Here is a 26,076-nt window from a genome sequence, read left to right as displayed (position 1 = left end):
ATGGAAAGGTTGAAGGTTTTGTTGATAGTATTGGGCTGAATCTATTGATGACTCTAAGAGCACAACATGGTATGTTTTTTCACTTGGTAGTGGAGTATTTTCATGGAACTCTAAGAAGCAAGATGTGGTTGCTCAATCCTTTGTCAAGGCTGAATATGTAGTTGCAACAGCAGCCTCAAATCAAGCTATATGGGTTAGGAAAGTCTTGACAGATTTGAGTCATATGCAAATGGAACCTACTGTGTTATGGTGTGATAACAAGTCAGCCATTTCAATTGCTAAAAATCCAATTCAACATGGAAGAACCAAGCATATCAATGTCAAATTTCATGCTATAAGGGAGATGTTCACTTGATGTATTGCAGGTCCTATTAATGAGGAAATCAATTACTGTTACTATTTCCTATTATATATTATGTATTTTAGGAATAACAATCAATTTATTTATTACATATAATTAGACTTCCTACAAATTAGGAATTAGATTTATTCTATCATAAATAATTAAAAATATCTTTGTATTATTTATTTGGAAGAAAGGAATGAGATAGGCATTAAAGGCCAACTTTTCTAACATGGTATCACGAGTCAGGTTTTCTAGCCTGTAATTGTCTCTCAGTCCATTTAGGGCTCGTGCTTCAGTCTGTGCTTCTCTAGTCCATTTAGGGCTCGTGCTTCTGGTTTGTGCTTCAGTCCGTGCTTCTCTCAGTCTGTTTAGGGCTTGTGCTTCTGGTTCGTGCTTCAGTCCATGCTTCTCTCAATCCATTTAGGGCTCGTGCTTTTGGTTGGTGCTTCAGTTCGTGCTTCAGTTCTTGTTTTTGATCCGTGCTTCTGTTTCGTGCTTCTGGTTCGGGGTTCAATTTTTTTTCTCCTGTTCTTGTTCGTGTCTTCATGGCTATGGAGAATCTCTGTATCCGTTTCAGCGGCAAAAATTATGCTGCCTCGGAGTTTCATTTCAAGATATTCGTGAAAGGGAAGGGGATGTGGGGTCACATCAATGAGTCCTCTACTGCCCCCACAGACAACGCTGCTTTGACGGCTTGGGAGACCAAGGATGCACAAATTATTTCTTGGATTCTTGGTTCCATTGAGCCTCAAATGGTTAATAATCTATATTCGTTTTCGACCGCCAAAGCCATGTGGGATTACTTGAAGCAAATTTACCGTCAAAGGCCAACTTTTCTAACAGGTTCGAGGAGCAATTGGCAAACATACTCACTAAGGCCCTTCTAAGTGTTAAGTTTAATGAGCTAAGAAGCAAGTTAGGAGTCTTTAAGAAAAGTTTTAAGGAGTGTTAAAACAGTAAAACTTTTCCTTTATTTTTTACTACTATAATTAACTATGGTTGCTTGTATTAGTGGGTAAAGTTCTGCTGTAATTATGTTTGGTTACTCCAGTGGATAATATCTTGCTAAGTATCTAATTTTAGGCAAATCTACACACTTAATGATGGTGGGGACATGTGTTTTACTGACAGCATTTATGGGTTCTATGCATGGCTATCATTTTTCATGTATTTGTATTATATATGAATGAAAAATATGCAGAATGGCATGGTTATCCAACAAATACGAAATTGCTTTGTTCCTTAACCTTTCCTCTTCTCTGTTTTATGGTTTTGAATGGTTTTTTATGTTTTATGCTTCTACTGCCCATTGCATGTCTTAACAATTTCCATAGTTAGTGAAGTTTAATGGTCAAGATTGAGTTTAGTTTTAAAGCAAGCTCATTAGTTCTTTCTTATTTCATTTGAGAGAATTGGGAGTGATAATTTTTAATCTTCATCCTTGTTATTATTAGAGGATTTGTCGTACTGTCCATTCCATGCCTCAATGGCAAAAAAAATTGCTCATAGCTTAATTTGCATGCTTCGTATCTATGCCCTGAACTGGATGGTTGGACTAACCTATTTCTCGAATATGTTTTGGTGTTTGTGATGCTTCTAAGTCTACCGTAAGCTCATAATTGTTTCAGTTAAATGTGAAATTCAAGCTTCTATACACCAGTTACATTAATATGCAACAAGCTTCATCAGTGTCTACTGTGCCCTCCTATTCCTTGAATTTTGAGCCATTTTTATTATTTAATTATATAACTGGCATTTTACATATTCCTTCAATCTGGGAATGCATTGTTTTACATTATGATTTACCATAGCTACATGATGACTGATTTCAACATGAGAATAATACTTGGGTTTGTGTTTCCTTTCAGAATGCGACTGTTCTGAATAATGAGATCATTAAATCTATCATCACTCTGCTTTTGGAAGAAGGAAGCATGCCTCAATGATTGAGCATCAAGTATCAACTCACTTGAGCTAATTCATTTCTTTAAATTAATGCTGCTCTAAGAATGAAACATAGAAGAAGGCAGATTTCAACCTGCTGGTCATTCTGTTTTGAACCTTCTTGTTTATTTACTGTCTTTGGACCATTGAGTATGAACTCTGACAAACTAGTTCAACCATAAAGTTGACCATGTCTGCGCTTTAGCTTTTATGCCCTATGGTAAGAGAATAGCATGTTCTATTTCTAAATAGGCAGAGATTTTATTCATGTATAGACCATGTGGTTTTCTGTATTGGCCTTGGTGCTTGACCTATTATTTGTTTAGGATGTGTCCACACTAGGCATGGCAACGGGGCGGGGCGGGGGCGGGTTTTACGTTTCCCGCCCCTGCCCCCGCAAATTTAAACCGCCCCCCGCCCCCGCTCCTATTTTTTTTTTCTTCTTTTTTTCTTTTAAATAAATATGAATAATTTTAAAAAAATAAAAGAAAATTAAAATAATATAAATTTTTACATATAAATATTTCTAATTTTGGTTTATATATATATATAAATAATTTTTTAATTATATTATTAAGCGGGGCGGAGGCGGGGGGCGGGTATGGGGGCGAGGGCAGGGTGGGTATTAACATCTCCGTCCCCGCCCGCGCCCCCGATTTTATCAATCGGGGAAAACCCGAACCCGATAAACACGGGTTTTCCCCATCCAAATCGGGGCGGGTTCGGGCGGCGGGGACAGGTTAGATTGTCATGCCTAGTCCACACCTGCTTTTGTCGTGACTGTCGTGTTTGCAATAATCGGTAACTGAATTCTGGTCTTGTGAGAAGGCAACATTTCCTTGCGGCAGCAGGGTTGTGAACCTTTTTCTCAAAAGGTGAACAAGATAATGTGATGAATCCAACGGATTCAAGCAGACTTTTTTTTCCTTAAACCCAAACTGGATCAGTGAACAATTAAAAGTTTAATAGTTTTCTTTCCTTTTGATAATCTGGATAACAATTTTATTCCATTATCTTTCTGAGACATGATCAATTGATATCAAGCGTTATATACTTAACAAAGTAATGCCTTTTAATAAATTTTTATCGATGTTTATCATTAAATTATATTATTATTTTAGTAATCATGGACATTAAATTTTATCTAGTTCATACATTAAATAATGTGTAATTTAATAGTAAAATTTTATTTGTTTTTAAAGAAACATTATATGTTTAAAGGTTTAGGCTAGGGTGGGAGACCTTGTCATGTCTCCCACAGTGAGAAAGGTATTAATTTTGGAGATTTTGGAGGTGTAGTTGATCATTGAGCAAGTATCATTGGTTACATATTTGCTATTAATTTTTCCCAACAGCCGCAATTACAATTGAAAAGCGAATAAAGAGAGCTAGGTAAGACATGACATGGTATATGTAGTTTGTACATGAGAAGTAGAAAAGATTGAGCTGCAAGAGTGGCTGGGAAGATGCATTCGCATGATGTTTTTGTTGTTTTTTTCATATGCCAATTGCGTCAAGGAGCTGGGAATGTTGAGATACTGAGACTAATGAATTTGCTACAATTGCACCACTGGCAGCAACTGCTGGGACTCCAATGCCAGGAAAGGTGGAGTCTCCGCAACAATAAAGCTGTGGAATGGGAGTTGAATGTCCAGGAAAGCTATCTCTGCCAGCTTCCACTGCTGGCCCGTATGTTCCTCTCTTCCTCCGAAGAAACCTTTCATGTGTTAGTGGACTCCCCACCAACTTCACTTCACATTTCTCTCTGCTGAAACCTTGCCCCACTGCTCTCTCCACTGCTCTCCACATTACCTTAATGTCACACTTTTATGTTACCAAGTTGCTAGTTGAACGAACACAATATGTTACCAAGTATAAATCCACAATACATACCTCTGATCTTTCAGCTTTGAGATTTCTGTATTCAGCACTCCTACGATCAAGTCCTTCCCACAACTCAAATGGTTCAGTTCCTGGCATATAAGCATGTAACACGTGTTTCCCAGGTGGTGCCAGATTAGGACTAAGTACACTAGGTATTGATATCAACACAACATTCTGGTCGGCATCAACTCCTCTTTCCCACTCGTTTACCACTATATGATGAATCCCCAAATCACTGCGTATACCCTGGTCAATGAGATATTGAACATGTTATCAACTTCAGTTTAAGTAGTTTGAACAGTGGATGGTTAAACCTACTTGAAACTTTTAGGTACAACCAGCATGAGTGACATTACTTGTGCTGCTACAACTTTGAGGACTTACAGAAGGTTGTGGTATGAAAGGAGGCAAAATATATTGTTGACAGCTGAATATATTTTTTATTTAATTGTAAATTTGGGTAGTTAAGATCAAAATTAGGCATACTGTGATTTGATTTTATTCTTTTATTATAGGAGATTTAGTTAGATGGGATCAATATTAGATTATTCAAATCTGATTTGATTCTCCTTTAGTTTCTTCTCTTTATGTTATCTTTACATTTATTTTGTAATCAGGGTGATTAGAATTTCTTCTAATCATCTCTGTCAATATAATACCCTTATGTGATTCTGATCAATATACAAAAATAAAGATCTTTTTCTTCTCTAAATTACATGGTATCAAAGTTGAAACTTTGATCCTGTGTTTGCCTACCATGATTTCCGCAAATTTTAGATGTGGTGAAGTTGCATCATCATCATTGTTTGTAGCCTCTAATGGAGAAAACATGAGACAAGAGGGCGACTTTGAGTCACTTCTTTTCACTAAGGAACAATTGGAGCAATTGTACTTCTTTTCATCTAAAATGTCAATTAAGTCATCATGTTCTCTAGCCCAGAAAGGTATTTCCTTTTTTAATGCCCTTGTTAGCACTAAACAAAATTCTAAAGCTCCATGGATCATTGATTCTAAAGATTATTGTTAGCATATTTTAGATCTTAAAGAAATTGGGATGATGGGTTTCAAGCCAGCTGAAACTCCTATAGATCCTAATAAAAAACTTAGAAGTGAAAAGAAAGGTGATCCAGTATATATAGCTCGGTATCGAAGATTAGTGGTGTTAGATATAGTTTTATCTCATGGGCCTAGGCCCACTACTTTGTATATAAACACATCTTTTGCTTTGCAATACACAAGAAAATGTTTTATTCCATTTACCATTTCTCTCAACATGGTATCTAGAGCCTAATCCTTGACCTCCCAGTGGACCCACTGATCATCGGTGCCCGGAAAACGTGTCTCATTCTGTTTTTTGGCAACCCACCTCGCTGTGATTCTTTCTGGCCGTTTTTCCTCTACTTTTCGGCATTTTTCTTCGGGTCAGCTTTCCGGTTAGAGACCCACCCACCCGGCTCGCCTTCCTCTAGCAAACCCAACACCACCAGTCGTGCGGCGAACGGAGGTCGCACGTGCCCACATGCGCCGACTTCGTGCTCGCGTGGTTTCTCTCTCCTCCCCGTCGGTCGCCACGCGTGGCGACGCGTCCGGCCACCATTCTGGCAGCGACCACCGGCGTCGGACTCGCCCAGACGTCCTCTAGCCCGATCTACAATTTGTTTTGTCATCGGACCTTGTTTGTCATGGATCTCTTCCTTCTCAGGTTATTTTCTCTCTCCTGTTGTTGTTTCTCTCTCCTGTTCCAACATATATGGCTTCTCCTACTGCTGTCCGGCCTGACTCCTATTTTTACTATGTCAATGTCCCCCTTTCCATTGACAAGTTAGATGGAACCAATTCTGATACTTGGGCTTCGGATATCAAGCTTTGGCTTAAGGGCCAGGATTATGTTGCTCACCTTACCCAGACCGCTGCTTCCGTTGATGAGAAGGATCGTCCTCGTTGGTCGAAAATTGACGCTCAAATTTGTAGTGTCCTTAAGTCAACCATTCATCCCTCCCTCAAGCAAATTTTTCGTGCTCATGAGGCCTGTGTTGATGTATGGGAACAGGCACGACTATTTTACACCAAAGATACTCAACGTCTCTATGGTGTGTGTCAAAATCTCTAGAGTATCATTTCTTCACGACGCCTTGAGGGCTCCATGGCTGAGTATTTGGGCAAAGTTCATGGCCTTCTCCATGACTTCAATGAACTTTTGCCTCCCGCTACCACTCCTGCCAAGGAACTAGAGCAACGCCAAACTTTCTTTATGTTGATGGCATTGTATGGGCTACCTGATGAGTAGTCTTCCATTCGTGATCAGATTTTGGGATCCCCGACCGTGCCTACCTTGAACTCGGCTTGGTCCACTCTGTTGCGTGTGCCTTGCAAGTTTTCCCCTGACATATCTTCTTCAGCTCCCACTGGTGACTCCTTTACTTTGGTTTCTCAACGTGATGATCGTCATTGTTCTCGCAAACCGGGCAAAGGTCATTCGAAGTGTGATCACTGTCACAAACTGGGCCACACAATTGACCGTTGTTACGTCTTACATGGTCGTCCCACTCGTCTTGCTACTGTTGTTGCCCACACTGCCTCCCCTGTTTCTACTGTATCTGGTGCTACCCTTTTTGATAGTTCTGGCTTTGGACCTCCAGCTCTCTTCAATGACTTCCTTAAATGGTATGAGGAACGTCAAGCTTCCAATTCCACTGCTTATGTTGCGCACACCGGCCCTTTGTTTGTTGGCCTCACTCACTCCACTTCTCTTGGCCCCTGGGTCTTAGATTCTGGTGCTACTGATCATATTTCTGGTAATTGGTCTCTTTTCTCCTCTCTTTCTACTTCTGCTTATTTACCCTCTATCACTATGGTTAATGGCTCTCACGCCACATCTCATGGTGTTGGTATTGTCCATCTTTCTCCTTCTCTATCCGTTGACAATGTTCTTTATGTCTCAGAGTCTCCCTTTAATTTATTATCCCTTAGTCGTCTTACTCGCTCTCTTGATTGTCTTATCTCTTTTACTAAAGATTCTGTTTTCTTACGGGACCGGAGTTCGGGACGGATGATTGGCACCGGATATGAGTCTCATGGCCTTTATCACCTACGCACTTTTGCTCCTGTTGGTTTGGTGGTGGATTCCCTTTCCCTCATCCATGCTCAATTAGGTCATCCTAGCCTTGCCAAGCTTCAACACCTTGTACCATGTCTGTCTAAGTTGTCTCATTTTTCGTGAGTCGTGTCAATTAGGCAAACATAGTCGTAGTTCCTTTTCTCGGAGTGTCCCCAACTGAGCGTTGTCTCCTTTTGCTTTAGTTCACTCTGATATTTGGGGGTCGAGTCGGGTTAAGTCCACTTTAGGATTTCTGTATTTTGTAACTTTTATTGATGATTACTTTCGATGTACTTGGTTATTTTTAATGAAATCTCATTCCGAACTATTTTACATATTTCAATCTTTCTATAATGAAATTCAAACTCAATTTGGTGTTTCTATTCGTAATTTTCGTAGTGATAATGCTCGTGAATACCTCTCTCACTCCTTTAAAGCCTTCATGGCTTCCCATGACATTCTTCATCAGACTTCTTGTGCATATACCCCTCAACAAAATGGGGTGGCTAAACGCAAAAATAGACACCTCATTGAGACCACTCGCACCCTCTTACTTCATGCTCACGTTCCTCAACCTTTTTGGGTTGATGTTGTTCTCACCTCATGCTATCTCATCAATCAAATGTCATTTTTTGTCCTCAACAATCAAATACCTCACTCTATTTTATTTCCCACACCTCTCCACCCTCTACCTCTTCGCATCTTTAGATCTACATGTTTTGTCCATAATCACAGTCCTAGTCTTGACAAACTCTACGCTTGGTCTCATAAAGGTATCTTTTTAGGGTATCCTAAGTCTCAAAAAGGGTATAAATGTTTCTCACCCTCCCTTTGTCGCTACTTGATTTCAGCTGATATCACCTTTCTTGAGTCTTTTCTTTACTTTCTATCTCATTCCTCTTCTCCTGCACCTGTCCTTGGCCCTTCAACCATCCCTTTTGTATTTGTACTCTTCCTGTGTCTAATGTGTCACCCGACCCACCACCTCCGCCTCCACTTCAAGTTTATCATCGTCGGCAACGCTCCAACCTTCTCATTGGGCCCCCAACCGACTCTACTTGGGTGCCATCACCTTCGTCCCCTCCGGCCCAACCACTTGAGTCTGACCTTCCTATTGCCCTCCGGAAAGGTAATCGTTCTACTCGTAATCCTTTCCCTCATTATATTACTCTAAGTTATCATCGGTTACCCCCATCCCAATATACTTGTCTCTCTTTTTTCCTCTATGTCTATTCCTAAAACTATAGGTGATGCCTTGGCCCACCCTGGTTGGAGACAAACCATGATTGATGAACTGTGTGTTCTTCAGAACAATGGTACTTGAGATTTTGTTTCTTTGCCTCCTGGGAAGTCTGTGGTTGGTTGTCGATGGATCTTTACAGTCAAGGTTGACCCTGATGGCACCATTGATCGACTCAAAGCTCGTTTGGTCGCCAAAGGCTATACTAGGCATGGCAATCTAACTCGCCCCCTTGGGTACCCGCCCAAACCCGCCCCGATTTGGATGGGGAAAACCCGTGTTTATCGGGTTCGGGTTCAGATTTTCCTCGATTGATAAAATCGGGGGCAGGGGCGGGGGCGGGGATGTTAATACCCACCCCGCCCCCGCCCCCATACCCGCCCCCGCCCCCGCCCCGCTTAATAATATAATTAAAAAATTATTTTTATATATATATAAACCAAAATTATAAATATTTATATGTAAAAATTTATATTATTTTACTTTTCTTTTATTTTTTTAAAATTTTTAATATTTATTTAAAAGAAAAAAGAAGAAAAAAAAATAGGAGCAGGGGCGGGGAAACCCGAACCCCGCCGGAGGCGGGAATGGGGACCCAGATTTTATCCCCGGCGGGTATCGGGGGCGGTTTAAATTTGCAGGGGCGGGGGCGGGGAACGTAAAACCCGCCCCCGCCCCGCCCCGTTGCCATGCCTAGGCTATACTCAAATTTTTGGATTAGACTATGGCGACACTTTCTCCCCTGTTACCAAGATGGCCTCCGTCAGATTATTCTTAGCCATGGCTGCTCTTCGCCGTTGGCCTCTCTATCAACTGGATGTTAAAAATGTCTTTCTTCATGGGGATTTGCTTGAAGAAATTTATATGGAGCAATCTCCTGGGTTTGTTGCTCAGGGGGAGTCTTCCGGTTTGGTATGTCGTCTCCGCAAATCACTTTATGGTCTTAAGCAGTCTCCAAGGGCATGGTTTGGTAGATTTAGTACTGTAGTCCAACAGTTTGGTATGACTCGAAGCGAAGCTGATCATTTTATCTTTTATCGACATTCCACTACTGGGTGCATCTACTTGATAGTGTATGTTGATGATATTGTTCTTACCGGTAGTGATCATCATGGCATTTCTCAGATAAAACAACATCTTTGCCATCACTTTCAGACAAAAGACCTTGGTAAACTTAGATATTTCTTGGGGATTGAGGTAGCGCAATCTACAAATGGAATTGTAATATCTCAAAGAAAGTATGCATTGGATATCTTAGAGGAAACTGGGCTAATGAGTTCCAAGCCCGTTGATACACCTATGGATCCCAATGCTATACTTCTACCAAGTTAGGGGGAGCCTTTCTCAGATCTTGAGAGGTACAGAAGATTGGTTGGGAGATTGAATTATCTCACGGTAACTTGTCCTAACATCTCTTTTGCAGTTAGTGTGGTGAGTCAATTTCTCAATTCTCCATGTGCAGGACATTGGAATGCAGTCATCCGCATTCTGAAGTATATCAAAGGTGCTCAAGGAAAAAGTTTATTATATGGCTACAACAATCACACCCAAGTTGTGGGGTACTCAGATGCAGATTGGGCAGGCTCTCCCTCTAACAGGAGATCCACCTCAAGTTATTCTGTCTTTATCGGTGATAACTTGATTTCCTGGAAAAGTAAGAAGAAGAATGTAGTGGCAAGATCTAGTGCAGAAGTAGAATATCGTGCTATGGCCTCTGCTACTTGTGAGCTTATTTGGCTCAAACAGTTGCTTAAAGAACTGAGATTTGGCGAAGTTACACAGATGACTCTCATATGTGATAACCAAGCTGCCCTTCATATTGTCTCAAATCCAGTATTTCACGAGAGGACCAAACACATTGAAATAGATTGTAACTTCATTCATGAGATGATTTTATCTGGGGACATTACTACTCAGTTTATTAACTCTACTAATCAGTTGGCAAATGTCTTCACCAAATCATTACGGGGTCCTAGGATTGATTATATTTGTAACAAGCTTGGTGCATATGATCTATATACACCAACTTGAGGGGAAGTGTTAGATATAGTTTTATCTCATGGGCCTAGGCCCACTACTTTGTATATAAACACATCTTTTGCTTTGCAATACACAAGGAAATGCTTTATTCCATTTACCATTTCCCTCAACAAGTGGGAAGATTGATTTATCTATCTCATACCTAACCAGACATAGCTTTTGTAGTAAGTTTAGTGAGTCAATTCATACACTCACCACATGAAGAACACCTTGAGGCAATTTATAGGATCTTGAGGTATTTAAAAAGTGCTCTAGGAAAAGGGCTATTTTGTAAGAAAACTGGGTAGCAAGGAATAGAAGCGTTCACTGATGCGGACTAGGCTAGATCCATTATAGATCGAAGTTAACATCTGACTATTGTACATTTGTTTGGGGAAATTTGGTTACTCGGAGAAGCAAAAAACAAAATTTTGCGACTAGAAGCAGTACAAAGGCTTAATATAGGGCAATGGCACAAGGAGTTTGTGAAATTTTATGGCTTAAAAGAATTCTAGAAGAATTGCAACTTTAGATGACCCTACCCATGAAGTTGTATTGTGACAACAAGGTTGCAATTAGTATTTTCCAAAATCCAATTCAACATGATCAAACCAATCATGTAGAAAATGACAAACATTTTATAAAAGAGAAGGTGGATGTAGGTCAAATTTGCATGCTATTTGTTCCTTCTTCATAGCAAGCAGCATACATTCTTACAAAAGGACTATTTAGGCCTAATTTTGAATTATTTGTCAGTAAGTTGGGCATGTTAGACATCTATGCATCAACTTGACAGGTGTTGACAGTTGAATATATTTTTTATTTAATTGTAAATTTGGATAGTTAAGATCAAAATCTGGCATACTTTGATTTGATTTTATTCTCTTTTATCATAGGAGATTTAGTTAGATGGGTCAATATTAGATTATTCAAATTTGATTTGATTCTCCTTTATTTTCTTTTCTTTATCTTATCTTTACATTTATAGGATTTCTTCTAATCATCTCTATCAATATAATCCCCTCATGCAATTATGATCAATGTACAAAAATAAAGATTTTTTTCTTCTCTAAATTACATATACCAATTCCCAGTGAAGAAACGGTGTTTTGTGCAATACCAATGAACTGACCAAGCACATGAAAAATTTGGCTGTAATATGGACCTTCCTCTTTTATTTATCAATTGCTTCAAGTGAAAAACATTAGAAACAAATAAAACCAGTGACCAAAATGGCAAACCTCAGCATCAAATCCCAAATGGAGATGCATGAACGAATCGCATTGAGGAGTCATGTTAATCCTATCTGAGTAAGACTTTGGAACAACTTCTTTAGGTAGCAATTTTAAAGTGTCCCACATTGATGCATTGCTGACAACAGCCTTTTTAGCGCGTATGAACTGCAGAATACATAAATAGATGTTATCATTCCAAAAAAAGCTGATCTTTGTGCCTTTTCTTGTCAATCAAAATATACTCACTTGACCACTTCTCAGTTTGACTCCAATGGCTCTGTCATTTTCAACAACAATCTCTTCCACATGACTTTGAAGATAAATTCTTCCCCCAAATTTCTCTAGTCCCCGCACAAGAGCATCAACAATAGCTGCACTTCCATGAAGGGGGTACTCAAGGCAGCATCCCGGTTTGTACCATTCTGCAAACATGTAAACCTGAAAAGTTGGGGGGGAAATTGTTTAGACATCAATAAAATAAAATTTCAGTAACAAAGGTGTCACTATATTAGTACTCTTAACGCTTCAACCAGCAGTGTTCATTAACTCCCTATACCATTTCTTTGGAAGATGTTAAAAATGTAAAAGATCAATGTTCTACAATCTGTTGTGAAATCAAAATTTAACAAGCCCTTTAAAGATTGACATGCTATTGCTATGCAGCACCAAGTACCCTTCACCGTAACTGTAAATTTCTGTTCTATAAAGATGAATAAAGAAAGGCAAATATGTAAAGACAATCGAATTGCATGAAGAGTATCATTTCACCAGTATTTCTCCCGTCTTTTGTGTATGTGTAGGCTTCTTATGGCCATATGATAAGGATATTGATGTGCTAATAAGGAGGGATGTAAATTTATAATTCTTGTAGTATGTACATATAAAAATTGAGAAATTGTGGATTAGGAAATAAATAATATTAAGCCCCATACTGTTTGGGCCTTCGGTGATATGTCTTGAAAGGCCTATCCCACTTAGAATGTATATTCCTATCAGGAACGCTATGGAGCAAAACTCTTGAATGGAACACAGTTGCCGAATTGTGTCAAGTAAGACATTGACAAGTGATAATGATTATTTAAGATAGGTGAAAGAATAGTATGACATGACATGAGATGTAGTTACCATCTCAGCTGAGAGTACAGCATTAGCCTTGACCCCAGCAAGCAAGAATGCGAGGAGGTCAATCCAATTCCGTATGAAAGGGTCTTTAAGTTGCAAATCATCAAGTATTTCCGAGAAAGGTCTGAGGAGTTTTGTGGCCCCAAGAGCACCTCGAGGTCCCAGTTGAAGAAAGGATTTTAAGAGAGAGGGGGCATATCTAGCTGCAGCAGTGGAAACAACACCCAAGTCTCCTCGAATAGATAGAGGGGGAAGAGCCATTGCAGCTGTAGATAATGGAAGTACAGCATCCTGTGGAAGTCAAACAAATTACATTACAACACTTTTGGAATATTGGGCGAAGAGAAGACTGAAGAGAACTGACTAGAAGTTTCCGCCATTCATGTACAGCATCTGGACCTGCATACTGGTGAAGGTCCTGCAAATAATTCAACCTTGAACGAGTGGAACAGAAACTGAATTGAACATATAGAGTAAATAAGGCTTCCTTGTTCCACCTTGAAAAATTCTGTGGGCCCTATGCGCGACAAGAATTCACCTTCGGGTATGTAGACCATCCAGGAATCATACGTAGCGCATGGTAGAGACTCGCCCAATGCATCCAAAACCTGTGCAAGAGGATTAGCCTGAGGACCCCTTGATTGCAAGCCAGAGAACAACGATGGCCCAGAATCAAAGTTGTAGCCTTTGATATTAAAAGAATGGGCAGCACCACCGGGTTGGTCATGGCTTTCCACGACCACCACGTCTTGCTCGTATCTTGCCAACAGTGATGCACAGCACAGTCCACCAACGCCACTCCCAATAACAACAACATCAGCTTCTTCCTTAGACTTAGACTTATTCACACCGTTACGGTATGAACTGTAACATCTCACCAAATTAGGAGCAGCCATCATCATAGCCATCGTCACCACCAATTTCCCTTCTCATCTCAACTCACCTCATTTTGTAGTTCTTAAATTAGCCACGTCACCACCAACTTCCTCTGCGTAAATCTTTTTCATCCTTTCATTGCATTATATGAATTGAACCGTTATTCACACGCAACAATTCACATGAATTCAAAATAATTTATCCCAGATAATTTTTTCACAGAATTTGATTTTGTGCCACACAACTACATGGAACTTAAAAAATATATATTTAATTTATCAATGAATGACAATGAATTAAAAATATTTTAAAATATATTTTATTTAAAAGTAAATTTTTTTTATGAATAATTATATTTAAAATTTATTTTTAAATCTTATAATAATTATTCTTTAACATATCAAGTTAAATATTCTAAATTAATATAAAAAAAATGATATTATAATATTTATATCTTTAAGAGTAAAAGTATAATTTATTTAATATTTTAACATGAATAGTAGATAGTTGAATGCTTACATCTATCAAAGAGGAGTATAGTTTACATTAACAGAATCAAGTTAAATAAATTAAATTGTATATTTTAACATAAGAAAAGATGATAGTGTTAGAAAAAGATAATGAAATTTACTCTTAATTAAATTGTACAATTAATGAAGTATATGTATTTTTATGATATATATATATATATATATATATATATATATATTAAGATATATGATATTAATAAATATTTATACCATTATATTAATTTGTATTGATGTAAAATATAATTCAAATTTATCTTTAAAATATACCCAATCTAATTTCTCAAATTTAAAATGATCAAAAGTCTCATCATTAGAATGAGATGGACACTTCACACTCCATATCTTATATCAATGGAAAAAAATATCTATAAACTATATACAAATAAATCACTCATTATACAATAATTCTTGTTAAATATTATTAATAAAATAGTATAATTAATCATTTAAGTCTTTATGATTTAAATTTTTGGATAGTACTTGACTCTTAAAAAAAATATCCTTAATCTTTTTCTATCCTATTTTTTAAAACGACATTAAAAGTTAAAGTGAATCAATTTTTACAAAATCAAAAACACAATGTGAACTTTTAGAAGTTAAGAACTAAAACAATTAATAATTTCATAAACTAATTAATAAGTTTAGTTTTATATTAATATTTTCTTCAAATTTTATATCATCATATTTAATGGATATTACTTTGATATCATGTATACTAAAATAAATAAATTAAAAATTTATAGACATATAATTTTAAAATTCATATTTTATATTTTAAAAACATTAAACATTAAAAATAATTAAATTAATAAAATATTAACTAAATTTAAATTTGATTAATTTTTTTTTTGGTAAAGTTTTTTTTTGGTAAAGAAATTTGATTAATTTTAAAAAAAAATATATTACATAGAATAACTTTAACTAAACTTAAGATGTCAAAATGATAAAATCCAACATTAAAAAAAATATTTTTACGTGGGAATATCCTTTCTAATTTAATAAACTGGAGTGTTTTAGAAAGCTTTTTGCAAGATAAAGAAAAGGAAACAAGAAAATTGAAATCTAAGTAAGCATGAAATATATAGACCACTAAAGAAAAAGGAAAAAACAATGATCTTTCAAAAGTTACCATATGTTACTATTCAATTTTTTTAAAAATCTAAGAAAATTTAAAAAAGAAACATAAATATTAAAAATATATATATCAACCATTTAAAACATGCTATAATCTTTTAAGAACATTCATTGCATATACATATTTATTGATCATTTTTATGATTTATTATAAAATGTTGAATATTAATTATATCATGTAATTTTTTTACTAATTTCATACGATTTCATAATTTAAAAATAGAATAATATATAATAATAATAATAATAATAATAATAAAGATAGTTTTAAATATTTTATAATTAAAAAAAGGAATAATAGCATATTTAAAGTTAGAAAAAGTACATTAAAATTAATTTTTAAAATCAATATATAATTCTAACAAAAAAAGTCATTTGCATATATTTTATAGTATCTGATAAAATACCTAATTCACATCAAATCTTTGATAACAAAGAAACCTATCATACTCTTTAAATATCCTACTTTTATCTAGTTTTTGTTTCATATCCCACCATACAAACCCTTAATCGATACCCTCAAAACTGGCTCTTATCCGGGTGAAGGAAAAAAGACCAATCCATGTAAATTTTACATCCAACATAAAAATATAGCACTTTATACTAGTCTTGCTATCATTAAAAATAAGGAAGAAAAATTGAACATTATAAAGTTTCAATGTGGCTCAAATTAAGTACGGCCAACACTTCACTGTAACTGGAATCTGAAAGAAACCGAACCCTACCAAAAACGAAGACACGTGATAAAAGCAGACCACCCTTTCAAGGAATAATTTTTCACTTAAAACACTTAGCATCCAGAAGAGCCTCGCCCTCAAAAGGTTCACAGTCTTCAATCATCTGATTGACACGCTCCTTTTGGGCGTCATCAGAGATGTCAACCTTGGTCCATTCGTAGAGCTCCATGTCATAACATTCATCAAGCACGAATTGTGGGATTTCTTGCCCACGGAAAAGCCACAGCCCCTTCACCTTAAATGGTGGATCTGATCCAATCACAAGCATCTTTCCAAACGCATACTTGCGAGCCAAATCCATCCGCTGAAGAAATCCACCAACCTTGTTCAATGTCACAAAGGAAACAGTATTTTCATCATTGTATTTGTAATCACAAAACCAGAGAGAGTATCCCTTAGGATCATACATGTCCCAAAATCCTGCAAGATGAAAGGTGGATTTAAAACGATCTTGCCTCTTCATGTCATAAAAGTTATCAAATTCTTCGAAAGAAAATTAATCATTAATTTTTAATTATGGACTAAATTATACTTTTAGTCCTTTATCTTATTTTTAAGATTTACTATGGTCCTTTATCTTTTAAAATATTTGTTTTAGTTCTTTATCTCTTAAATTTAAGAAAATTTAGTCCTTTTAAATCCTTTTTAATTGATTCAAGACTTAGAAACTTGTCTCATAAGATTCAATTATATAAAAACTATATTGAATGTAATTGAAGTTCAAACCAAATGTGCTATAAACATGGTGAAAATCAAAAATTTCAAAAAAAAATCTAATTCCATATTATTTTCTAGTTGTTCATAAGATATATTTTTCACACAATTTTCATGTTTATAACTCTTTTAGATTCAAATGTCAATTGTATTTTTAGTTTTCATATAGGTGAAATTAATATTACTAGTTTTGCTCCCGAATAAGTCAAAAATTGATTCAAAATTATGTTACAAGATTCAAAATGATCATTGTTTTAAAAGAATCAAATTGATTCAATTATAAAAATAATAAAAGATCAAAATGAACATTTTAAAAGATATAGGACCAAAATGAATTAAAAAAAAATAAAGGACCAAAAGTATAATTTAACCTTAATTATATGCTATAATCATAATCCTAATTTAGGTAAATTTTAAAACGATGACCCCAAAGGAGACACAAGCATGATACCTTTGATAGCAACCTCCCTGAAATTGGTTTTAGTGTTTGAGTAGAGTCTTTTCCACTCATCCAGTATCATCGGACTTGGAGGGAGAAGATCAAGGGGATTCTTAGGTTTGGGCTTGGGTGCCTCCTCTTCTGCTTCTTCTTTGGGCTTTTCTGGCTCCTTCTTGGCCTCTTTCTTTGGTTCATCTTTTCCCTTGGGTTTAGATTCTTTTGGCTGGGAAGGCTTCTTTGCAGATTGAACAGGTGGAATAGCTTCAGTCTGCTTGACCTGCCCAAATATCTTTCGGAAGTTTGGCTGATTGACCAAGGTCCAAAAGTATCTCTCAACATGAGGAAACTCAGAGGTGAAGCTCTTAACCAGGATGTTTGTGAAACCCAAATACAAATTGCATGTCAATACGATATCAGCCAGGGTCACAGAATGCCCAACTAGGTAAGTATTAGAGGCAAGGTGAGTGTTCAAAGCACCCAAAGCTCTCTTCAGTGAAGCAATTGCAGCCTCCTCAGCCTTCATTCAGACACATAATTAAGATCAGGCTACAATATCCAGGTAATATGATGTTAACAAGAACCAAAAAACTTGAACACAATGCACAGACTGTGAGCAGATGAATTAAACACATCTACAATCTTCATTTTCAATACACCATTTGATTTCCAAATTACAAACTTCTTTAGAATAAGAAAAATCCTTGTAACCAACTTACTGGAGGAAGGTACGGTGCTCGCCCAATTCGTGGGATGTACCACTTAAGAATATTAGCATCAATCTCCAATGATGCAAAATCAATCCATTGTTCAACGTGGGCCTGAAACATCAAAATAATAAAATATCAAAAAACATGAGTACATAAGCTAATAGCAAAACAGGCAGCCTTTTCTTCTAGAAGTCACATATACAGTATTAATAATCTACTCCAACAATAAACATTTGCAATAACTTTAGGAGGAAAATAGACTCACATAATCGATCAAAGAAGATCCATACAAAATGTTATCACCATTCAGCCGAGCAACTGCAACAAAACAACAACCCCAAGAAAAAAATAATAATAAATAATTCACATACTCTGTGATATTCGATGCATGAGGATAGACGAAAATGAACATTATTGAGTTAGCTTATGTAAATCCCTAAATCATGGTCTTGGGGTTTTAAAAAGATGATGTAACATTACTTACCGTAGCGAGCGATGGCATTGCTCTCAAATACAGGACCATCAGGTGTTTCCAACACAGGAACCTGGAAGAAGATGAGATCGAATGAAACCGGGGTTTCCATTAGTGTTCATTATAGACATGAGGATAAACACGATACCTTGCCAATAGGATTCATCTTGAGAAATTCGGGAGATTTATTGGAGACACCCATCTCAAAATCTGGGACAAATTCAACTTGGACGCCAGCATACTCCGCTGCAATGAGTGTCTTGTAAGAATTTTTGTTGGTCTTGCCAGCATGCAGGATCTAAAATACAAATCCAATAGATCATCAGATAACAGGGATTGGGAGCAAAAGAAAATATTATGAGTGTACTAGCTGACCTCTTAAGTGAAAATCTAAATGAAAGAAAGTAGTTAATGGACTCACCAGGGCCATGGCTTCAAGGAAAAACTCGCCCCTCTTGATAAAGATCTGGACCTGCTCGTCGAAAACGAAATCTCAGCACGCCGTAACTGAAATGAAAGTAACTAAGTAAGAGATCTTACAGTGCGAGCGTTCTTCCGAAGAAGCAAAATTGGTGCGGTGCGAGACTCTGTTTGGGAGATTCTGCTTTCTTATTAGGGTTTTGTAGCCACCGGGTCGGATCCTTCCCACCCGACTTTCTTTTTAATTACTCTCGCTTCTCCCCATATTCTCTTTTCTTAGGAGTTTTTTTTTTTTTTTTTCTTCTACCAAGTCTTTTTTTACCCATTTACTTCCCAGTAAAATACAAAAATACAATGTTTGAATCTATAAAAAATGTGTTTTGTAGAATGTTGATCAAAATCTCAATTCAAAATTCGCATTCCTTTTCAATTATATTTTCATTTTTCAAATTTAATGTTTCAGCAGACATCTCAGTATGTATTCCAAGTCCATGTTATCTCAAGCTTAAAAGCGCCAAAAGACTCCCCGTCTGAGTAGGTGGTGCGGATACTGACACATACACTCATATCGTTGGTGCAAAGGGTACTTGTGATTTTCCTACCATGGTTGCACACAAGATCAAACCCCCAATGATCTAATACTTTATTTAAAATGAATTTGATGGTGGAATCAATTAAGTTAATAAACATTGACAATGTTTAAAAGTTTTTTAGTTGTGACAATTATAAGAACTTTAACACTCAAGTCATAAGAGAACAAAGTGGAAAGATGAGGAATTAGAGTGAATCATACCTCACAATGTTGAATCTAATGATTATAAAGTCAAAGCAATGTACCACTAGTGTAATTATAAGCATGGTTGATTATTTGTAAAATGTTTGATGGGGTAACAAGTTGTTATAGTCTTGCAAATTGTGGTTTGTCTGACTTACATCTGAACAATTTGATTGAAATGCTTTAAGTGATAACTATATATGCTAAAATAAATTAAAAATTACTATGGATTGAAAATATATAATTAAATGATAATTACATATTGATGAGTGAAAGCGGATATTAAGAGATTCGTATTCATAAGTACTATTACTTTGAAATTACTTACATACTTTCGATTATATACAAAGTAAATTGATTTATTTATTTTTAGTTCTTTTATAGTGCATTATTCGATTTTAATATAGATATATATTTTTAATTAATTATTTTAGTACAAATAAATGTTAATAATAGATTTTTAGTACAAATATATTTTTTTATTTATTTTATTTTATTTTATTTATTACCTTTTATTTAAAAATTAATATTTAATCAAGTATTCATAAATACTCATAAATACTGACAAATATATATATACATATATATATATATATATAATTTGTAAACATCCATTAAATGAATTCTCATGTTATATTATGATGAAAAATTACTATTTGCATCCACTCCACTTAAGTATAACAAATGAACTTGGTTTATGGATATCCATTCAAATCTATCCCAACTTTAATGGAAAAAAAAATCATGTTCAATGGGTTTGGATTTGAGTTTCCCTAATTTTTAAATTTAGGATGGAAATGTTAATATTCACTCTACACCGTCCCATCCATGTACTTGCCCCTACCTTAGTAATAGTATAATTGCAATATAACTTTTTTATATTTAATACATTAAATTGGGGGACATTTTGACTAAAAAGAAAGCTTATAAATGATAATTATTTATTTACTTATTTTTACTTTTCCTCTTACTTGGTTACAAGGTGACGCTTGTTTTTATTTTTTATTTTTTACCTTTTACATTATAAAAAAAAAACTTAGGAAGCAAGGTGGGGACTAAGCATGAAAGTTACAATCCCAACAAGTATATAGTTGAATATTCAAATTGTCATCCCAATAGAGATTGGGATCAAGAGCGTAAAATTCATCTTCGACTTGTTGTCATGCCTAATCGCACTCTATTGACATTCCTAATAATATCAAATCTAATAGTATTAGGATATGGGTGGTTTTATGGTTAGTGTCTCAATTCTTTGAGGTATAAGATGTTGAGTTATAATATCTCAACACATTAATATCATAATGCGCACATCACAATTTACCAATTAATTTGTAAGTATGAAAAATAAAAGCATTTTTGTTTCTTATTACTCATAAATCAAAGAAAACTATTTTTAACTAGCAAATTAAATTTATTGAAAGTTTTAAATTATATATATATTAATAATTAGGAACAATTTAATAAAAAAATTATTGATTTAATATACGAAGGTTGAAGATTTGTTGTATGTGTACATAATGAATGTTAAGTTCAGAATCTAAAACCGTATGCATACTACTTTTTGTCAACTCTGTTAATCCAAAGATTGAAAATTGCTTTAAACAAATTAAAGTTCAACATATTACTGTAAAAATGAATTGTCCAAACAATTGATAAGAAAATATTATTCTAACATGTATTAATTTTGGTATGCTTTTCTCTACATCCGTATCTCATAAATCTTTTTACTCCCTAAGTAAAGTATCAGGTTCAAGTATTATGTATGAAAAAAAAGGGTGATTATGAGTAGAGTCATCCACTAAAAATATTCAGTTAAGTTCCTCAACAAAAATTAATAATCATAAAAATTGTTTAATATTTCATATCAATAACATGGTTAAAAAAAGCAAAAGAGAAAAAATTAAAGAGAATTAATTTTTGTATTTTTATCTAAAATAAAGATAAAATAAATTATATTTTACAAAAATTGAAGCTTAAAAAAGTTATGCAATTAAAATCTTAAATATGATATGTTTATCTAATATTTATCTAACTCAACAAAAAAATCTAATATTTATCTAAATATGTTTTTTAAAGTCTAACTTAACCATTTTAAAAGTCTACTTATAATGTAACATAATAAATAAAGTTGTAAGTATACTTTTGAATAAATTAATGAACCCACACTTATAGGCTTAGTGATTTTATGATATATGTTAGGTCAAATACTTAAAAGAATGATTTATATATAATTGTAAAAAAAAACTTGATTATAATATATGTTAGGTTATAAATTTTTGTAACAAATGACTCACTTAAGTACGATATATGTTTGGGTACAAATTTGCAATGTCTATATTAACTAATTTTCATCTTAAATTAAAGAGAAAAGGGAGAAAAAAATAAATTAAAAAAATTAAATTTTTTTCTAAATATATTTATATCATTCCGGATATAATGTAATATGAATACGACACATTGAGATAAGTATGATAATGAGATAGGTAAAAATTACCTGATATATTATTTTGATGTTAAAAAATATGAACCAAAATTTATCTTTAATAAAAAATAATGTCAAAATATGATATTTAAATTATTTTATCAAATATCAAAATTTTTAATTTCTATAAATTCATAAACAATTAATTAGAAATATTTTAATCATAAGATTGAGACAAATTCCACTTTTAAATATTTTTTACTTTAATGAATTAATTAGATTAATCATAAACATTTTCTGGACTTCAACGATATTTTTTATTCAATCGTCCGCACATACTACTCGTCTTTTATCCTTTGAATTTTGCTCCTTATCAAATGTGTACTGTTTTACACTTGTCAAATATTACTACTAGGTTTAGTTAAAAAGCCTACTTCACAATACATGCATGTCTTTGATATTTTATATGATGTGATGAAATGTCTTTGATATAGGCATGAGAGTAATATTATTCCCTTAAAAAAAAAAAAACAGCAATATTATTGTGCTTTTGCTTCAAACTCAAACCTAACTTTTATTCTGTTGGATGCAGTTTCATTTTCCAGCTGTTTACTAGTGTGGCGTGAAACATGGCACAAAGTGAAGTGCAAATATTTTAAATTTGGTTTAATCGATTCTTAATTTTGTTATCTAATTTTATGAGATGTTAATTGTTAATAAATTTAAAATTAAGTAACAAAATTTAAAAAATCATAAAATATGATAAGAAGGATAATTAATTGTATTTATTAGAAATATTTGAGAAAAAATAATTGGAGAGGACTGTTGAGAGAGTTGAGACAGCTGGAGACAGGCTGGAGGAAGCATATGATTTGGAACAGAGGGCAGACAGGCAGGCAGCAGCCTAGATCCATCATCTCCACTCTCATCTGTAAGTTTTCCCTTCATTCTTTTCCTATTCCAGTTTTTATCAACACAAACCTACTTTCAGATGTTTAAGTGCTACACCTTGTTACCACAATCACATCAATTTTATTCCTGTCCCTCTTCTTTACTCTTTCTTTCTATTGCTCATGTAAATATGCATCTCAGTCACACACATGATTTTCATTTTTTAGTCTTTTGGTCTGTTTTTTTAATAGTTTAATTTAATTTCAACTTGGAATGAAATTCTATGTTCTGTTCTGAATCCAAGTAATTGTGTTCCATTTTATTTTCTGGGTTATATGTATGTATATATAGGTACTTGGAGTGGATAACTTCAGTCGGAGTGATAATGAATGTTCAATAATTGTCTGGTATTAGTCAGTTAATTGTGCGTGGGACATCAGAGGCATGCTATCAGAGAGAGAGCATGCGTGGAATCTGTATTTCGGGTGATGCCCCTGACGAGATTTGTTGCCGATGCATTCAGTGTGGTCACAATCTGTTTAGTAGCCATATTGCTTCTTCTCGGCCTCTTGTGCATTGCATACTCATTTTATTTTCGCTCTCGTATTCATCATCGGGGTTTTGTTCAGCTCAGTTATTTTAGTGGTCCTTGGATTATCAGAATTGCATTCATCCTATTTGCAATCTGGTGGGGTCTTGGTGAGATTATTCGTCTAAGTTTTTTAAGACGCACCCTTCACTTGAAATGGCAGGAATCCATCTGCAAATGTTACATTGTATCAAATCTGGGCTTTGCAGAACCCTGCCTCTTCCTCACACTTGTGTTTCTCCTCCGTGCCCCCTTACAAAAGTTGGAGACTGGAATTATGAACACAAAATGGAACAGGAAGACAGCTGGTTACATTTTGCTTTACTGCTTCCCAGTTTTTGTACTTCAACTTTTTGTTATTTTGATTGGACCTCAGTTAAACAAGAATAAGGGTTACGGGAAAAAGTTGCCTCATTATTTTACAAGTATAAGCTTTACAAAGGAGCATGACATTGCCCTCTGTACTTACCCTTTACTCAGCACTCTTCTCCTTGGCCTTTTTTCCATTATCCTCACCTCTTACCTTTTTTGCCTTGGGAGTCGGATTCTGAAATTAGTTATTAATAAGGGTTTGCAGAAGAGGGTTTACACATTGATACTCTCAGTTTCAGGTTTCCTTCCATTAAGGGTTCTTTTCCTTGGCTTATCCGTTTTATCTGGACCTGAACATTTTATGTTTGAAGCCTTTGCTTTCTTGGCCTTTCTTGCCCTTGTGTGTTGTGCTGGGGTGTGCATGTGCATGCTTGTGTACCGTCCAGTTGCAGATTGTTTAGAGCTGGGAAATCCACAAGAGTTAGAAGCTTGGAGATTCAATGTTAATTATGATGATACCATGTCTCTTATTGCTGCTAATTACCAAGAAGACAATGCATCAAAACATGGATTTCGGACATTGGAAAGGGATGGTACATTTGTTGAACTAAGCCTCTTCTCTCCCAGTCTGACCTATGCAATCCCCAACCCATCACCACCCACTACAAATTGAATATCAAATTTTGTGGGAAAGGAAACCCAGTGTATTATAGGCTATTCAATAAGCCTTTTGTTTTTGTTTTTGTCTTTTAATTTTAAGCATTTTTTACTTTGGAATTCTTAGTAACTTTTTTTTTCTTTTATGTACCATGTCTACAATTTTCTTTTATCCGTCTTTATATTTCTATTTGAAATGATCGAATACTTTTTATTTAATTGTATATCTGTCTCTAAATGATCCTATTATTTGAGTTTGTTTTTTTATTATTTTTTTTATTTTTACAAATTTAGTTTCTTCATTTTAGTTATGTAATTTTAGTTTATTTCTTAATTTGACTTTTTTTTTGTTTTATGCATAGTATTATTAGCATGAAAAAAAAATGTGTTCCTCATCAATATTTAATAGAAATACTAATATAATATTGTTAATTTAACATTCAATATTTGATAGAAGTTAGCATAAAAAAAATGTGTTTGTCATCAATATTTAATAGAAATACTAATGTAATATTGTTATTATTATTTTTTTTGAAAAAGACATCCAAAGGCATCCTAATAATGAAAGAAATTTCAATTAGGTTGAAATTTCAAACACTACTAATGCATACCAAATATTAATTTAACAATATTTGATAGAAATATTAATTAATTAATATCATTGCACATTCACCCACATTAGCACATTTATATCAACATTGTGTTGTTATGTTGCCATTGATGTAAGTAGATAAAAATGAATTGCATGTGAATTTAGTGGTATGTTAGAGTAATATATATAGAATTTTAGTTTAAATTTTGTTGTTATTATTATAATTTTAATCGATAAAAATAGATGGTGTAAAAAAAATTAATTAAAAAAATAAATCAAAATTGCATAATTAAAATATTGAGACATTCATGGAAAAAATTGTAATAAAAAATAAGGATACTAAATTTTAAAAATTATTTATAACTGTAATATTAGACTTTTGGTATACACAATTTTTGTTTAATTTTATTCTTTTGACTACTCTTTAACAAATTATAGCTTTTTTTTTTTGTGAATTTCAATTCATGATCGCCAATATTATAATTAATCACATATTATTATATAATTCTTATTATTTATTATTTTTTTAAAATAATTTATAGAGACATAAAATGTCTTCTATACGCTAATAATAATAATGAAACTAAAAATGTAATTAAGGTATAATGTTATAAAAAAATGAGTGTTGAATTTTTTTAAATTGAGAGTAGAGGAACTGAGAGCTTCGTTATCTTACATAGAGATTTTGATTTTTGTTATAAGATAATTTTTCTTATAATTTGAGTTTTAATTATTAGTTTTTTTTACATAAAATTGTTGAAATAAATTATATTTGCACTTCTTGTATTTTTTTAAAATTACATTGGATACACCTTTATTTTCTGGACTTATAATAAGACTTTTAAAAGTTGAAGAAAATGTTATCGTCTCTTCTCAATTTACAAGTATAAAGACTTGTCTTGATTCATACATTGTATGACAC

General features: G+C 34.2%; 4 protein-coding genes across 8 annotated transcripts in view; 2 read left to right on the top strand and 2 right to left on the bottom strand.

The window, feature by feature from the left end:
• LOC109811329 (RNA helicase family protein) overlaps positions 1-2,564 on the top strand; it is an 85,455-nt gene extending 82,891 nt beyond the window's left edge. For both annotated transcript variants that reach the window (XM_083075970.1, XM_020375034.3), the window contains one exon: positions 2,215-2,564. In XM_083075970.1, the coding sequence (XP_082932096.1) occupies positions 2,215-2,292 (78 nt within the window). In that variant the 3' untranslated portion in view covers positions 2,293-2,564. The remainder of the gene's footprint in view (positions 1-2,214) is intronic.
• A 998-nt stretch (positions 2,565-3,562) lies between these two features.
• On the bottom strand, positions 3,563-13,866 carry LOC109811358 (FAD/NAD(P)-binding oxidoreductase family protein). 4 transcript variants are annotated; one of them, XM_020375083.3, is made up of 7 exons: positions 13,385-13,866; positions 13,252-13,293; positions 12,891-13,178; positions 12,012-12,203; positions 11,772-11,930; positions 4,184-4,420; positions 3,563-4,102 (listed from the first exon to the last, which is right to left on the bottom strand). In XM_020375083.3, exons 1-7 carry the CDS (start codon positions 13,793-13,795, stop codon positions 3,788-3,790), a joined length of 1,644 nt encoding a protein of 547 aa, XP_020230672.1. In that variant the 5' UTR covers positions 13,796-13,866; the 3' UTR covers positions 3,563-3,787. The 4 variants fall into 4 exon arrangements, with proteins under 4 accessions (XP_020230672.1, XP_020230671.1, XP_082932102.1 ...); XM_020375082.3 differs by having other exon boundaries at positions 13,252-13,305; positions 13,385-13,865; XM_083075976.1 differs by lacking the exon at positions 12,891-13,178 and having other exon boundaries at positions 13,252-13,305; positions 13,385-13,865.
• A 2,102-nt stretch (positions 13,867-15,968) lies between these two features.
• On the bottom strand, positions 15,969-19,172 carry LOC109811399 (elongation factor 1-gamma). The gene is made up of 8 exons (XM_020375153.3): positions 19,037-19,172; positions 18,918-18,968; positions 18,645-18,794; positions 18,509-18,569; positions 18,290-18,342; positions 18,034-18,135; positions 17,330-17,834; positions 15,969-16,584 (listed from the first exon to the last, which is right to left on the bottom strand). The coding sequence occupies exons 2-8, from the start codon at positions 18,924-18,926 to the stop codon at positions 16,205-16,207; spliced, it is 1,260 nt and encodes a 419-aa protein (XP_020230742.1). The 5' UTR covers positions 18,927-18,968; positions 19,037-19,172; the 3' UTR covers positions 15,969-16,204.
• Positions 19,173-22,891: 3,719 nt separating this feature from the next.
• On the top strand, positions 22,892-24,786 carry LOC109811366 (plasminogen activator inhibitor). Its single transcript, XM_020375099.3, has 2 exons — positions 22,892-23,044; positions 23,356-24,786. Exon 2 carries the CDS (start codon positions 23,493-23,495, stop codon positions 24,576-24,578), a length of 1,086 nt encoding a protein of 361 aa, XP_020230688.1. The 5' UTR covers positions 22,892-23,044; positions 23,356-23,492; the 3' UTR covers positions 24,579-24,786.
• Positions 24,787-26,076: the final 1,290 nt, after the last annotated feature.

The sequence above is a fragment of the Cajanus cajan genome, chromosome 5, assembly GCF_000230855.2.
Source record: "Cajanus cajan strain Asha chromosome 5, NIPB_CcT2T_4, whole genome shotgun sequence".
NCBI classification, from domain to species: Eukaryota; Viridiplantae; Streptophyta; class Magnoliopsida; order Fabales; family Fabaceae; genus Cajanus; species Cajanus cajan.
Note: the sequence above shows the minus strand (reverse complement) of the source record. Positions and strands in the feature narration are given on the sequence as shown.